The sequence below is a fragment of the Gnatocerus cornutus genome, chromosome 6, assembly GCF_029298725.1.
Source record: "Gnatocerus cornutus isolate USDA-ARS CGAHR chromosome 6, icGnaCorn1.1, whole genome shotgun sequence".
Lineage (NCBI taxonomy): Eukaryota > Metazoa > Arthropoda > Insecta > Coleoptera > Tenebrionidae > Gnatocerus > Gnatocerus cornutus.
The window spans coordinates 8,892,389-8,909,763 of record NC_142238.1 but is presented as its reverse complement, the minus strand read 5'-3'; the positions used below and the strand labels follow the sequence as shown (position 1 = coordinate 8,909,763).

The 17,375-nt window shown below is 37.0% G+C and overlaps 1 protein-coding gene across 1 annotated transcript in view; it reads left to right on the top strand.

Moving 5' to 3' along the window:
* Su(var)3-3 (lysine-specific histone demethylase Su(var)3-3) overlaps window positions 1-17,028 on the top strand; it is a 120,647-nt gene extending 103,619 nt beyond the window's left edge. Inside the window, exons 5-7 of the mRNA XM_088039353.1 lie at window positions 4,343-4,495; window positions 14,963-15,308; window positions 15,355-17,028. Coding sequence (XP_087895479.1) covers window positions 4,343-4,495; window positions 14,963-15,308; window positions 15,355-15,703 — 848 coding nt within the window. The 3' untranslated portion in view covers window positions 15,704-17,028. The remainder of the gene's footprint in view (window positions 1-4,342; window positions 4,496-14,962; window positions 15,309-15,354) is intronic.
* The last annotated feature ends 347 nt before the right edge of the window (window positions 17,029-17,375 follow it).

The window sequence follows — 17,375 nt, the reverse complement described above, 5'->3', positions numbered from 1 at the left end:
TGACGTCACGACGAACGACCAATCCCAAGCGCTCAAACCGCTTAAGACAATGCAACTGGGCGGAGAACTTGGCCCGCGGCTTCCCAAACTCGTCCTCTGCCAAAAATTTTGTAACCGAAGACGCCCGAGCGCGCAGTACCACCGGATAGTACGACTTTGGTGCTGGCTGCGGATAGAATTCTCTTGAAAAATTGCTTTAAATCGGTACTGCCACAAAAATTCTTCGATTGTTTCATGCTCCAAGTGTTGACAACAGTTGATACATCAAGAATAGTTATTCACACATAAACGCTTTAATGGTCTTTAAGACATGAAAGTCGCGTTCGTTTGCTACTGATTTATCTTTAACTATAAGTTTTCAAAACATCCATTATACGTATATGTAGTTAATTTAGAGCTATAATTGCTTCTTTATGTTATTTTTTGGAATTATCAATTCAAATTCGCATAAATCTTGTCATCAGTGTACGATCTTAATTACACTGAACCAGTCAATTTATTGTGATTGGCAGATTGGCACTAATAAGTACATATAATATTTTGTCTGATTTTGTAATGTATTTTAGCAGAAAACATTTACGGTACCTAATCGTAAAAGACATGTTGCTGGGTCATAAAATGTGAAAAGTAGTTTGCAATGTCAGACTTTCTGATTCTGGTAATATCTATTACTAATTATTTTAAATGTACGCAGTTTTAACGTGCATTTTTATACAGGGCATGAACTAGTATTTTGTAACGACAGTTTGTAATTTGCATAACTCATTTACTTAACAGTAATTTGAGTTGAATTCTATTATAAATGTCGTAAAACTAATAGGATGCTTGAATATTCTAAAAAGGCATTGATCGTAAATGCACGCGCCAATTGAATATTATAACGAATCTAGTACAATACTGGTGTTCCATAACCAATAATTGCGACTGCTGAAGACGATAAAGTGGTGTGTATACAATTTTATTCCAAAGCTGGAGCTTATTTATTAATAAGATAATTATCATTCTTTGCCATCATGGCTCCTGTAAAAATTTGACGTTTTCAATTCGACAAAGCAGAGTTGGATGATCAGCAGGTCACGAATTGCAAGATTCCATAAACCTTCTGTTCCAGATTATACAGCACGTCTGGTATTATCCAGCAGCCGGAACAGAGTCGAGGAAAAATCGCAGTCGTGTATCTATATTTCTACAAAGACTAGAGATCGACTTAAAATGATAATTTAATTCCATTAAGGATCGCGAGGAGCTCATCCTGTAGATCAATTGTAATTGGCAGAATAAATGATTGGAAAGAACTGGCGAAGACAATGATGATCCAATATGGTGCTTGTAAAGAACGAACGGTGAAAATTTCATAACAGGAAACAAAATAGAGGACAATCTTATTTATTATCCGGTTTGAACGTTTTTTTTTTTCGCTTGGAACAAATCTGCTGTCTTTATAAGGAGGTTTGAAGATATTTTCACAATTTAACGAGAGACGTTTTCTGTAGGGGTCATTGTTCAGGATATTTTTAAAACTATTTAACAAAAGAGGCTTCATTCGGAGAATATTATGTGCATAAATATCTAGTGTAATGTGAGATCCTCATAGATGGGAATTAGTGAAGTTATTTTACTTTGTCGCTAGAGAAAAGACATTGATATTCATGTTTTAAGTGGAAGACTACTTTTTATACTTTTAATGATAGTCGAATGTGACGGGCCATTTCGTAAATACATCTAAATTACAGTCATTGTCGGTGAATACTTTTACTTAAATTAACATGTGATTTTCCGGAACATTTCATTGACACTTCTGAAAGTGCAAGCGCAGTTAAACCGGAATTCTCTATTGTTATTTTATTGTAAGTAGCACGCGATCTTGGCCTAATATTATTGTGACACTTCTACATTATTCATAAATCACAATAATAGCAATAATGCATCATTAGCTGTCAAGGCGGATCTTTTGTCCAATTGTCCGAGAAAGTGACGGAGTCTTTTTTCTCGACACAAAGAAATCTAAACACTAACTGTGTACACTCACATTCAATTTATTCCACTGAGTGATGAATAAACAAAATATTCGACATCGAGTGCGTACATAGAGGTACAAAAGTTATTTACATAATCAATTATGAAATGTTCGATCTTTAATGAGCCTGAACAATTAACAAATTGGTCGACGTGAAAGTCACTGAAACAGAAATTTAATGATTACTTTTGAGATAGAAGGGAAACTCATTTGTTTCAGTGTTTACAACATCAAGAAATAATTATTATTATTTCTTAAGCAAGACTGATTTTTAATTGCAAGTATTACTATGAGTATTGGATAAATTTGAACATAATCTTGAATCGGGGAATCTGATTATCTGAATAACTACACATAATTTATACTCTCAAAATCTAAAATGGAATTTTTCTTCGGTTTGAAATGTTATTTGGTCGTTAATCTTTAATTTATGGTTACTGTTATGATGCAAGTGAAATTTTAATATAGTGCTTTAAAGTCATAAAAGTAAAGCAGCGTTTACATTTTTTTGTAAGTTTCTACTTACCCACATGATTTACGAGCATATTTATTAGCCGTGAACATGCTTTATTATTTCGTTCTATGATTACTGAGTGAGTACGTCAGATAGAAAGATGCGATCTTCGTCATCTATTTCTCGGACTCTTCTTGCCTAAAATTCGCTCTCGAATATCTAAAATTTGATGGGCAGTTTTTTTCGAAAAACAATTTAAACTCAAACCATGAAAAATTTTGAACTCTTTGGACTATCGCTCCGAGATTTCACCAGTTGATAGACCTCGAGCTGCTCCTTAGATTGATTTAAAGGTATTAAACGTCGTTTTCGCTTCGAAAAAGCTCCCAAAAAGACCAGCTGAAAACCTAATTCACTCAATATCTTGTTTATTTGTCAAATTTTTGGCGCTCATTTGATGCAGAATCCAAAAATAAGGTACGCCAATACATAACAGAATTAGAAGCGTTCGAAATTTTGGGTTGTTGCCAGAGGACAAAAAGTTTGAAGCTCCGGAATATGTATCTATTTAGTATTCGATACCCCAAAACTACGACAGATAGAGAGATCCTGTTGCGTCATCGTTTTTTTCGCAGTTTTCATTAAGGATCAGATCCTACATACTCCGAATTCGAAAATTTACCTTTTACAATTGATTGATATAAAACTTGAAGGTAAACTTCGTTTCCTTGAAAATTATCTCAAAAGATCTCTTATTTCGGTCAATATCTAATTTCTTGTGAGCCAAACTTACATTATTGGAGCTCATTTTACGCAGAATGTTACGCTGAAACGAAAAACTGAATTAATTTTTCCCGTACGTCAACAAATATTTGTGTTACGCCCGATTAAAATTTCGGGTTGTCGCCAGAGGGCCAAAATTTTAAAGGTCCGGAAGTATCGGTGCTCCATATCTCAGAAGTAGAAAGATGCGTTTTTTCCATCTTTTTGTTGCTTAAAGAATTTGGTCTTATATGTTTCAGAATTCGAAAAATTATTAGCTGAAATCATATGAATCGACATTTCGCTTATTTTTGGGATTTTGGTCGTGGGGCACCTATTTCACACGGATTTCAAATCCGGACTCAAAATTCACGAACGACAACAAATAATTGAGTTATGACCGATTAAAATTTTGGATGATTTTGATTAATTTTTTCCTCTGTATATTTAGCTGAAGATTCTACTGATATGATCGTGTTAAATTTAATTATCACATTAATACATAATGAATTCGCGTACTAAATATTTGTACACTTTTCTCATCTAAATACCTGTTGACGTTTACCGCTAATTAATATCCGTGAAGCAATCAGTGCAGAATATCGTTTAAATTCGAGATGTGTGATTGCCATTTTCCGTCGCATTTGCAAAAGTGTATTAACTTGTTCTGTGTATAAATTCTTCCGTTCGTCAGATTTCAGTTTTATGGTCGGTCGATTTTCTCTCATGCGTTCGTGTGTTTGTTTAAGCTGCAATTATCGACCAGACGCTGTAATTACCCGGCTCCAATTAAAATAATGGAACGATGCCATGAACTATTAGCATTTCATTGGAGGGAAGGGAACAAGAACGTGATCATTTTTGTCTGTTATTACACACACGACGTGCACACAATGCACGGATTAACGAAAATAAAACCGAAATTGGCGTTATCGTGCCAACATCATCAGCCAGAGGTTTCAAGAGAAAGATTTTTTATCGTATGTTATTCGGGAACTTGATGACTATGATAAATGGTGCAACTCGCCTAGTTATTATTTAATTTCCTTTTGTCGATTTTATCTTCGAAACTATGAAAATTGCTCGTAACTGTTGTTTTTCTCTTTCAGTTCGCAACGGATATTCGTGTGTACCTGTGGCTTTAGCCGACGGTTTGGATATCAAACTTAATGCAGCGGTGAAAAAGGTGGAATATAATAAGCACGGAGTTGAAGTTACCGTTTACAACCCCAGGATCCCACACACAGTCAACACTTATCATGGTAAGTTGAAAACGAATGACGCGGAAAGGATAAAAGGATTTCTTTTATTTTTCGGGAAACATGCAAAGCTGAAACGTCCACATACTTATATAGTCATAAATTTTGATAAACGCTTGGGGCTTTTTAAGTATACCTTATGTTTTTTAAACTACAGATCTTTGAACGCTGATTAAAATTGGTCGTAATAGGTTGGAACACATGCTTCTGATTTTTAATTTATGGCTATATTTAAGGTCCCCTATAAAGTTTTATAGTAAAATCGTGAAAGTTATAAAAGTCTGGCTTATCCTTATGAAGCCTGTTTTTATTTATGAAACGACATCAAACATATTTGTTTTTTTTTCATTTGTATTGTATTTTAGTTTTGCACATTACCTTCGTGTTAATTACAAATTTATGCGACTATTCCTGTAATGAACGTTCATTACTTCTACCTCAATCTTTTATGATCTGAATGAATTTTTTTCTTCAAAATAATTGGAGTTCATGTATTAACTCTTTAAATGCAGTTGCTACAAAGATTTTCCACGTCTGTGTGCATTAAATTGTATTGCCTTGCGACACTTTTTATCCTTAAGGTACCAACATGTTTCTAATAATACCTTACATACCCACATTCTTCATTCAGTTACATCAAACCTTCTGTTTACACTAAAGAAGCCTCGTAATTAGTAGCGATCTTCGTCTCCGATACACGTTTACAAAGCAGATTCAACGTGGAGGTCGTAATTCAAAAAAAACTATTTTAATTAGCGCCGTAGCAACATTATAATTTGATAGAACACGCCCTGTAAGCTATACTCTGGACTTGCCGGAAGTCGTAAATAAACAAAAGTAGGGGCCACTGACTCCGGTCGCTAGTAGCTGCTGGAGGAGGTGCTCCGGTATGTTGGCTGCCATTGGTCCCTGTTATCATATGCAGATATGATATCTAGCCGCCTTACCAATTAGATCGGTGCCTCAGGTGGAACGAATGATATTTGTCCCGCTTATCTGCTGAGGACAACGCTGTCCCACCTAAGTCGAGGAAATTAAGAAACGACTATTTTGATAATTTATAGGCAGTTTGGAGTTAATCGATTAGATTATTGGCAAGTTGGAGGGAAGCGGGTTTCCTCTTCCGGTAGGTATAACCAAGATTCTCAACAGGTGGGAACTTTTTTTAATGCCTTTGAATGTTATCGGGGCATAGTCACGTGTAATCCGAGAAGGCTAAGTGTGATCCCATCTCTACAATTTGTTTTAAATATAAACATTATTCCAGGAGCTAAATTTACGAGCTGTGGTTAGCAGTAGCTCTGACACAAACTTTGCTTTATTACAGCCAAACGAGCACGCATTGTGGTTACGGATTTTACCAATGTAAATGGAACTGCAGGAGTGTTATGACCAGTCAGTTTCTTACCATTGTACCTATACGCTATGATTAGAAAAAAATTGCAATTTTTCAGATTAATTCTGCGCACGTTTCTCCGGAACAGCAATTACAATGTTCCTTGTACCTACAAATCACGAAAATGCGTAAAATTTGTTAAACTGCCCACTAATAATTACGTTTGACGTGAGAAATTGTAGCCACTTCACATCTAAACGTTGAAATTAATTTTGAACGTTTTAATTTTGGAAGCATTGGAATTTATCATATACTTTTAAGCGCGGCGCGGGTAATTTTTTTAAGTAAAGATAATAATAGACGCCGTAAATTATACGATACTAAATAACTAAATTTCTTAAGATTTGACGATGTTATCTGCAAAAGAAATTTCTTACTCCACGTCTGTCGTGCCGGTGAAAATCGTAACCTTTCAAATTACGGGTCATAGTCTTCAAAATCAATTTAACGAGTAAAACTAACGATCGTGTATGACAGAAAGACATACGATATTGATGAATGCGGATACCACACACCTGGCCGGTGACTGTAATGCTCGTTGGTCGTCACTTCCAAATTTAAAAAATCAGTCATTTTATCGTAATAATTATATCAGCAACTTATAGATGTCTTCAACAATTTGTATTTAAGAAACGCTAACAATTTGATTATACACTCGGGTTGTATGTAGAGTTAGAATTCCAAGCTTGTCACGAATGCGCCTGCAAGTTATAGTAATTTATTAAGATTATAGCACGTAACTTTCCATCATTGTTAGGAGTACTCAATTGGTTACTCATTTCTATGACATTTACGAATCAAGCTGATCTAAAAAATTAAAACCTGTTCTAAACATCGCGAGGAATTTTATAAGTGAAATTGAAACTATTCGGAAAATGTTGATTTTAGATATTGGAGTAGTTCTGAAAGCAAACGTCTCAACGCTGCAAACTTTGCTGTTTCAGTATGTAAACTTTTACTGCTTTGAAAATTAGTTCGTAGACGGAGGATTCTTTAACTTGGTAAACCACAAAGAAAGGTTTGCGATAGTTTGCGTTTAGAAAAAACCTGCACGATCTCGATCACTTAACTCTAAAATTAAATTAATTTTGAAAGCTTGTCTTTACTCCCATATTTTCTTTTTTAATTTCTTTTTCGTCTCCATTTTATATAGCACTGCCATGTCTTTACGTCATGCCTGAGTTTATCTCGCCTTTGCCAGTTCCAATTCCTGCTACCCTGTTCGGCTTTGTTGCGTTGTTGCGCCTGTGTGCTACTTTCACAACTGTTTATTTATCTCTACAATGCCAGATCCATTTACTCTCTTCCTCACACTTTCTGATTTTTTTTTCAGGCCTGCACTAAGCACGTCGTTTCTGGACCTCTCCACACTTCACTCATAATGAATAATTAATTAATTCATTTTTTAACTTTTCCGTTCCAAATATTCACGGCTCGTTTCGAATCCCATCCCTTTCCGGTGCTTCTTCTTTTTTAAGTCGTTTAATTAGTCTCAGAACCTTTTCTTTTCAAAGTTCGCTTTGCGTGCTCGTCGTCTTTTCAGTACACTTTTTGCAATCGCCAGTTGATTTTAATTAAGTGGTGAAATACTTTTGCCAAGCTTCGATTTTAATTTTTTTCTTTCTGTCTGTCTCTGTTTTAATTTGTACTTGCTTACCTAGTCCAATACTAATTATAAGATTCATAGATTCTGAAAAATCAAGCAAACATAAAATCGTCATCCACTTTTACACATTTTTATAAGTAAGACGTAGAAAATGGCTGAACATTGCATATGCATATTTTTTACTATCGTTATTATACATAGTGAACCCGAATGAAATACAAAACAGCAAGGAAGTAAAAGTTCAGAATGAGTTTGAAGTGGTTGTCAAGTTTCGCAGTCAAATTTTATTATTTCTGAGAAAAAAATGTTTTAACTTTTCTGCAGAAATCGCAATGCAATCACAATCGAATTCTGGGGTAAGACAATTTCGATACCAATGTCAATGTCAGTGCTAATCACGGATAAAAATGCTGATAAACAAGTGGAATCAATCAGAATCATAATCTTCACTGCTAGCTGATGCTGGGCTTTGTATTTATTTTCGGTTCACTCTGTATACCACTAATCCACATTTATTACACTCTATAACATTATTATAGTCTTAAATGATGCGTAACTGTATAGTAGCCAGCTTTTACCATGGCGTACCTGACTTTTAGAGTCGAATATTATTTTATTGCACTCATAATGTGGAGGGTGTAAACAGGCTATTGTGTCCGAAAATTAAAATTTACGACATCTTCAAGTAGGTAGAAAAATGTGGACCCGTGCCGCTTCCAGGTATTATCGCGGGGGCTCAAGATGATTGTTGATCCCTTCACCGTGTTTTTTTAATGACGTTGAGCTTTTAATTTTTGTTTATTAATTTAAATTTTAAACAAGTTAAAAAAATCGAGGGCTATCAAGTTTTCAAAATTTTACAATGAGATCGAAAAAATTAGCATCATTTTAATGTTGGAACGTGTATTTTACATAATTATAAAGAATTTTTTAATCACTTTTTGACATGGCAATGTAAAGCAACCTTTATTGTCATTGTGACTGACATATAAAGTAAATTTCTGACGCTTGCTGTGCCGTTTATAAATTTTAAGGTTTTAAAGACAAAGGACAGTTTACAATTTTTAAACATCAATCAATTTGATGTGGGAAATTTTAATTTCGCGATAGTAATTCAAAATTTAATATCAACAAGATGTCTCTGAATTTGCGAAATAAATTATAAACATTCGTTTCCTTCTCATTGTTTTTTCTCAGAACGGTACCATTTGCACTCATATTTGACATACGCAAAATTAGATTTCTATCGCAATCCAATTTTGCTGTTTAATTAATCCACAAATAGGTAGTTTCCAGAATCTTTTGTAAGAAGTCTGTTTACTATGTATTTGTTCTTAATTCTTTCATTTTTAGAAAAAGTGGGGACTTTAAGTCGAACATTAAAATGTCGTTAAACTAAAAGGTTTTTTTAAACAATCTATTTGGAGTGGTAATATGTATAAAGACGACCGGTAAGTATGAAAAATCATTTTGATGTTAACTGTTTGGCGAATTTTGTTCACTTTGTTTTCTTTACAACCTATTTCATGGTGTGGCAACCTTGGTTAGATCAATCTAATGAAGAAGTTTGAAAAATTTATGTCTCTCGGGTTTTTCAAATTAATAAACAAAAATTAAAACTTTAATAACGTTTTTAAAAGAAAACATTGAAGGGCTCAATAATAATAATTATATTTCGGCGTCCAGTCCTCGATATCACATTATTGAAAACCATGTAGTACGTGTTGTCTAGTACTTGGCGCACAATATTTAAAGAAGGAAATCCTCCGTTCCCCACTCTTCCCTCGTTGCTACACACTTCCACTCGTCATTGTGTTTCTTGTGCTCTGGCGCTTCGGATCGTACCGCATCTCGTAACATTACAAAAATGTAAGTATCTAATAAGAATGGATTCTTTTAGAATTAGCGAGATGGGAAAATCAAAGAAAAGAAGAAGTCGCTCTTCTAGCTCTGAAGAGGACTCAACTGGACTGAGAAAACGAATTAAAAGGTTGGAAGCGAGATTGCTGGGAGAGCATTCAAGGTCTCCCTTATATTCACACGTGCACACTAGACGAGCGTTCTCGGTATCGTTCAGGGTCACGGATGCACCGTGTACCAACTGACGACAACAAATATGCTGACAGGCACACGTGCAGTGAAGCCTCAAGCTCGCCTTCCCCGTGTAGGGATGCAGGCAGTATCTTCACCAGTGACTCTGCAGGTCACTCGAACACTATCCCAGATGAAAATGATTCTAGGTATCGTTCAGGGTCACGGATGCACCGTGTACCAACTGACGACAACAAATATGCTGAAAGGCACACGTGTAGTGAAGCCTCAAGTTCGCCTTCCCCGTGTAGGGATGCAGGCAGTATCTTCAACGGTGACTGCAGGTCACTCGAACACTATCCCAGATGAAAATGGTTCTAGGTATCGTTCAGGGTCACGGATGCACCGTGTACCAACTGACGACAACAAATATGCTGACAGGCACACGTGCAGTGAAGCCTCAAGTTCGCCTTCCCCGTGTAGGGATGCAGGCAGTATCTTCAACGGTGACTCTGCAGGTCACTCGAACACTATCCCAGATGAAAATGGTTCTAGGTATCGTTCAGGGTCACGGATGCACCGTGTACCAACTGACGACAACAAATATGCTGACTGGCACACGTGCAGTGAAGCCTCAAGCTCGCCTTCCCCGTGTAGGGATGCAGGCAGTATCTTCACCAGTGACTCTGCAGGTCACTCGAACACTATCCCAGATGAAAATGGTTCTAGGTATCGTTCAGGGTCACGGATGCACCGTGTACCAACTGACGACAACAAATATGCTGAAAGGCACACGTGCAGTGAAGCCTCAAGCTCGCCTTCCCCGTGTAGGGATGCAGGCAATATCTTCACCGGTGACTCTGCAGGTCACTCGAACACCATCCCAGATGAAAATGAACTTATAATTCATAATGACGAAGTTTTACCAAACGAGATTTTGACAATTCTGGGTGACAATCCCGAGGACAGCACTCAAACAACCCTCACCCTTTATGAGGCGTTGGTAAATAGATGGCGTCACATACTTTGGTATGGTCTTAAAAAAGGAAATTGCACTTCCTCTTTTAGACAGTTATCCCATACCAGACAATCTCTCCAACCTAGCGCCTCCGCAGTTAAATGCAGAAATTTCCCAAATTTTAATGAAAACTAATGTCACTAGAGACGAATCTCATGCAGAGATGCAAAACCAGCTAGGCCGCGGCATGTCCGCCCTTAGTAAAGGAATTAACATTGTGCTCAATGGAGCTGACAACATCCCAAAAGATGTACAGTAAGAGCTGTTTTCCTGTTTGTCAGATTCAGGGCGTATTTTAGCCAATGTTTCCACCGGGTATCTGTAATACGCCGAAACTTGATCACTCCTCTAATAAATAAGAAAATATGTGAGCAGGTTGACAAGTTACCGCCCTCCGAATTTTTATTCGGTCCCGATTTAGGGGAAAGAATAAAAACGGCAAAGAATTTGGAGTCTTTGAGTAAAGTCATAAAAATCACTCATACATCTCCTACCTCTACTTACTTGAGTCGCCAAAAAGGCGGCAGACAGACAAAATACGCGGGAAGTTTAAACCGTTATCGCCCGAGCCGTCGACTGGGAGAGACGAGCTCTGCAAAAGGGCAAGTCCCGAAAACCAGACGTCGCGAACATTATCGCAGACGCACTCCCTAACGCAAGTACAAGAAGTAGGAGAGGCAGCTGTTTCAGTAAGTACAGCCTATGCAGGGCGACTTAGTGAGTTTTTCGAAAAGTGGAAAATGATAACATCGAATCCTATTGTCCTTGGTTGGATTAGGGGTTATAAAATATCATTCATTTAAACTCCAACTCAAGGGAAACTACCTACAGCCACAGTTTTTTCTCCAAAAGAGTTGGCAGACGTAAAAGCTGAAATTTCAAATTTATTAAAAATTGGGGCGTTGCAAAAATGCAATAACGAACCTAATCAGTTCATCTCTAGATTTTTTCTAGCAGATAAACCTAACGGCCAAAAACGCTTTATTTTAAATTTGACAAACCTGAACAGCTTTATAAAAGCTCCTCACTTCAAAATGGATGACATCAGAACTGCATCGAGGTTGATGCAGAATAACCATTTTGCTGCAACCTTAGATCTCAAAGACGCGTATTATTTAATACCGATCAGAGATAACAACCGAAAATTTTTGCGCTTTCAGTTTGAAACAGAAACACTCGAAGTTACGTGCTTACCGTTTGGTTTACCTTCAGCTCCTTATACATTTCATAAACTGACGAAACCTATTATACAATCCTTACGATCGCAAGGAATTATTTGCATTAATTACCTTGACGATTTTTTAATATTGGGAGCTACTCATGAAGAGTGTAAATCTAACGTAAGCGTAGTCTATAATCTTTTAATAAAGATGGGGACACTCGTTTCAGCCTGTCCTGCTGTCAAATATGGGTGCCTCTACACCAATTGGAAAGAGCAAAATACTTAGCTCTATTAAAAAATCAAGGGAACTACAGCGCAAAAATGTCAATAACAAACGAGGTTGTTTCTGACCTAATCTGGTGGCAGAAAAGTGTAGACAATTCTGTCAACGATTTAAGAAAGGACAGCCTTGAAATCAAAATTTATACAGATGCCAGTCAAACCGGCTGGGGCGCATTTTGCAATGGAGACAGTATTAATGGTTGGTGGAACAACTCCCTAAAAGAGAATCACAAAAATTTATTGGAGTTGCAAGCCATATTGCTAGGTCCACAACATTTTACAAAAAAAAAAAAAAAAATTGTATATTTGCAATATACTAATAAGATCTGATAATACCACTGGAATAGCATACATTAATAAAATGGGTAGTGTTCAATTTCCCAAACTGAACAACTTATCAAGGACAATCTGGCAAAGGTGCGAATCTAAACAACTATGGCTTTTCGCATCGTATATAAGTTCCTCAAAAAACACGGAGGCAGACCAAGCTTCCCGAGTCTTGCCGCCGGAAACTGAATGGTCCCTAAACACTAACTTTTTTATCATGATAATTAAACAATTTGGTTACCCGGATATAGACTTATTCGCATCAGCTAGCAACACAAAATGTCCTAAGTTTATATCACGTTATCCAGACACAGAAGCTTGGGGAGTTGATGCGTTTACTTTGAGTTGGAAAAATTGTAAATTTTATACTTTTCCTCCCTTTGCGTTAAACTGAGGGTACTACAAAAAATTATTACTGACAAAGCCTCAGGGATCATTATAGTCCCTTTTTGGCAGACGCAAACATGGTATCCACTTTTTGTAAAGCTTACCATAAGTAAACCGCTCTATTTTGGACCGTCAGATAACCTTCTATACTCTCCTTTTAGCAATCAACATCAACGACATCCTTTGGCATCGACCCTTATCCTGGTTGCTGCCAGGTTATCCGGCGAGCATTTTTATTAAAAGGCACTCCAGAAACCGCATTAGACACCATATTGAACTCGCTATCTTCAGCAACTACTATTCTTATGGCATTAGCCACGGGTCAGCGAATACAGACATCGTCTTTAAGAAAGCTGACAAATATTTTCTTCTCAGAAGAGGGTGTTCGAATCCTTATTCCAGATTTGGTAAAAACGAGCGGACCAAAAGCCTCGCAACCATGCTTAAATTTTCCTTACTATAAGAAAGAAGTGAGTTTATGGGTCGCTACATCGCTAAGGGAACATATACTTTTAACACAGAATTTTAGATGTAATACAAGTGACAACTTGTTCATAACATTTAAGAAACCTTATGGACCTGCCTCCAAGCAAACATTAAGCCATTGGATTAAAGATACACTTTTCTTATCAGGCGTGGACTGTTCAATTTTTAAGGCCCACTCAACGCGACATGCTTCAACGTCGGCTGCATTTACTAAGGGCTACCTTATGACACAATTAGAAAATCAGCAGGTTGGACAGAATCTTCTTCAACTTTTGCTAGATTTTACAATCGTCCAGTGGTACAATCCACTATCTTAGAGGCAGTGTTTGAGTCTGATTAAATAACAAACTTTTACAAGTTCTATGTTTTGTTTAATCAATTATACGATTAAAAAACAGACTAACCAGGTGGACTTCCAATTCCTCATTAACATCATTTTCAGGCAAAATTCTTTAAACAACTACATGGTTTTCAATAATGTGATATCGAGGACTGGACGCCGAAATATAATTACTAGATCAAAAGAACTTACCTGAAGTTCGATCGTAATTATATGAGGCGTCCAGTCCGAAGATATCACACACCCTTCCCTCCCTTTATTACCCCATTGCCTTCAATGTGTTAATGGGCTTCTTTAAAACAATGACGAGTGGAAGTGTGTAGCAACGAGGGAAGAGTGGGGAACGGAGGATTTCCTTCTTTAAATATTGTGCGCCAAGTACTAGACAACACGTACTACATGGTTTTCAATAATGTGATATCTTCGGACTGGACGCCTCATATAATTACGATCGAACTTCAGGTAAGTTCTTTTGATCTAGTAATCTCGAGCTAATACCTGGAAGAGGCACGGGTCCACATTTTTCTACCTACTTGAAGATGTCGTAAATTTTAATTTTCGGACACAATAGCCTGTTTACACCCTCCACATTATGAGTGCAATAAGATAACATTCGACTCTAAAAGTCAGGTACGCCATGGTAAAAGCTGGCTACTATATCAAATAAGTCTTACCGTATTTGCATAGTTAGTGACCGAATTAACTTGAACAACAACTTGAACTTGAACAAAATATCTATAAACTACACACGTCGCCTCGGTACTTAATTATTGCAAATAATTCACATAAAATGGGCATTTTGGTCTTATTTTGAGTTAGATTCAGTGGTTTGGTTTGTTGACTCATTAACGGCGCATAAATTTTCATTGAAAGTATAAATTAGCGACCTACCCGCATGCATTCAATTGTAGCGAATGAAATCGTAAACAGTCGAAATTAATTGTTTCATCTGGTTGAATGGTGAATTAATACCTTGTTAACTAGCAGTTCAGCAGGATATAAATCGATGAAGTCAACTTACTGCACAACTAATAGTATTTAAGTGTATTAACTACAAGTATCGATTATGAGAATTAATCCAAGACCGTAGGATTGCGACAAAGACGACATAATTACATTCCGTTCCATGATATAAGAACCCGCATGTAGGTATTACGCGGAGAAGAAGCAAATCACACAGCAAACAATAGCTACTCTCTTGTTTATTTTACCGATTAACCACCGTGCTGGGATTTGATTTCGAAATTAATGGATGCCACCCTAATGATCGGTATTGTAATCCCACTGTTTACCGTTGTGTCAAATACAGAACATAATGCGTTTCAACGTGAGGATTTATCGGTTTTCTACGTTAATGACTCCCGGAAGACCGCATTGTCTTTTCTCAAACGAATTTCTCCGTTCATTCACTAATTTTGATTTATTTTTGTTACAGCGGATGTCGTACTGTGCACTCTTCCTTTGGGAGTATTAAAGCTATGCGCTTCGCCAAATTCCTCTCAATTGAATACCGTCCAGTTTATACCCCCATTGCCGGATTGGAAGACTTCAGCCATCCAAAGACTGGGATTTGGAAATTTGAATAAAGTCGTTTTGTGTTTTGAGAGGATATTCTGGAATCCACAAGCCAACTTGTTTGGACATGTTGGAAGCACCACAGCGAGCAGAGGCGAATTGTTCCTTTTTTGGAATTTGTACAAAGCTCCGGTTCTGTTAGCACTTGTTGCTGGCGAGGCGGCAGCCATCATGGAAAATGTTACCGACGACGTTATCGTCGGGAGGTAGTTCAAACCACTAAATATCCCACATTCTACTAATTCTGTTTAGATGCATCGCTGTGCTTCGAGGTATTTTCGGCCAGTCCGGTGTTCCCCAGCCGAAGGAGACTGTAGTAACTCGATGGCGCGCCGATCCGTGGTCGAGAGGCTCCTACAGCTTCGTCGCAGTGGGTAGTTCAGGAAGTGACTACGACCTCTTGGCGTCACCGGTGATCCCTCCGAGCAGTCAAGGAGTATCGGTAACGGCAGGTCAAGCCAGAGTGTTTTTTGCTGGAGAACACACCATTAGGAATTATCCAGCGACAGTTCATGGCGCTTTTCTCAGTGGATTGAGGGAAGCAAGCAGAATAGCTGATCAAATTATTGGAAATCCGTGCCTTCCTCAACCTGCGGAATGAGGAACTTTTAGTGATTTTAGCAGCTTTGAATTTGCACCGACAAACCGATTTTTAGCACGTAAGATGTGGGCGGCGTTATTGTTTGAAATTATGAAAGTGACTGGTCGCCAAAACTGGTAATTACTAGAGTGAACGCCTCTGGAGTAATTTGTTTACTTTATGCAATGCGTACGATAATTCTAAAAGTGCCCTATAAATCTGACATAATTGCTGTCTGTAGCGTAGCCTTATAAAAGTGGTATATAGTATAGAGCAAAATATTTCCTCTATGTTTTATTCTCAATTATGCGCTTGTACCACGTCACGTAAATTACAGAGAAAATATTCAAATATGTCGGTATTAAGTTATTGCTAAAATAAAACAAGCGCGACTGGATAGATCACGTGTATTAAGACTGCTGAACATATTTCTATCGGACGAAGAAACAATTTAAGCTGCGACGAAGTTTGAATTCCTCCTTTTGAAAATTGCGTTTAAAATTATAATAGTTATTTGTGATGACAGCAAAGGAGATTCCCACACTTTTTACAATAAATGCGATGAAATAAACATGTCTTTGCTAACCACAAAAGATTTAGACTTTCAACTTTATTTTCAAGAACTGCTGATGAAAGGGCACTAAGAAGGTTGATGAAGCAATCTATATTCGACATAAAAACATGAAAAATAAGCCACGACCAATACGTAATAATACAGAATATGCAAGTTTTTTCAAGTTTTTCTCTGAGAATGTTGCTCGTCGGTAGTTAAAAAATATTGAAATTTATGAATAATCTATTTGATAATCTTATAAATAAATAATTATCTGTATACAAGTTGCAAAAACATTACCTATTTTATGATGAAAGTAAGATAACGATTATAGATTCACCGTGAGACAGATTATAATGAAACGTGAAACGAACAAGAAGTGGATTGTTAATACTTTAAACTCAATTATTTTGTTGCATAATGAATTACCTTCTAACGGAAGGTTTTGATTCGATATAAACTAAAATGAAACTTATAGATTTATGTATTATAAAATGAACCCCGAATGTAAGGCGCAGCTCAATTTTCGCGATGCAAAAACGGACAAAAAGTGCGTGTTATATTCTGTGAGTTCTTTCAAGTTGAAATCGATAATTACGCCCCACATTTTTCTTAGTTTTAAGAACGTGCATGTGGAATGCAAAATTGTGAGTGATATATTTTAGGTTGTTAGCTAATTTATGAAATTCGACACGCTTGTTTTTGATGTCCATCACTATAAATTTTTGTTGTCTGTGATTTTTTGTTATTTTTACGAAGTGACGGTTTGGCAAATAAATCGTGAATGACAAGTATGTATTGAAGTTCTGTATATTGTGCATAAAAATGCCCATCTTTCATCCTATTAATAATGCGTTCCTTGTACTAAATAAATCACTGCCTGCACTTCGTATTTCTCAATTTGTTTCGCCTGGAGTTTACCAATTTACAGTTTATCTTGGTTAGCGTCACTGTAAAGGTGCACAATCAAGGACGGTCGGATTCCGAAAAATGCGAAGAGTAGACGAGTCTTTCCTTGGTTTAATGAAGTAAATCGCGACAAACAGGTGTCAGATGTTGCGATGCCGGTAAACAAACAGCAATTAATTTCTCTCGTATTGTTTTGGTTTAGGTGGTTGGTTTGACTGGCGGCTGGTTGAC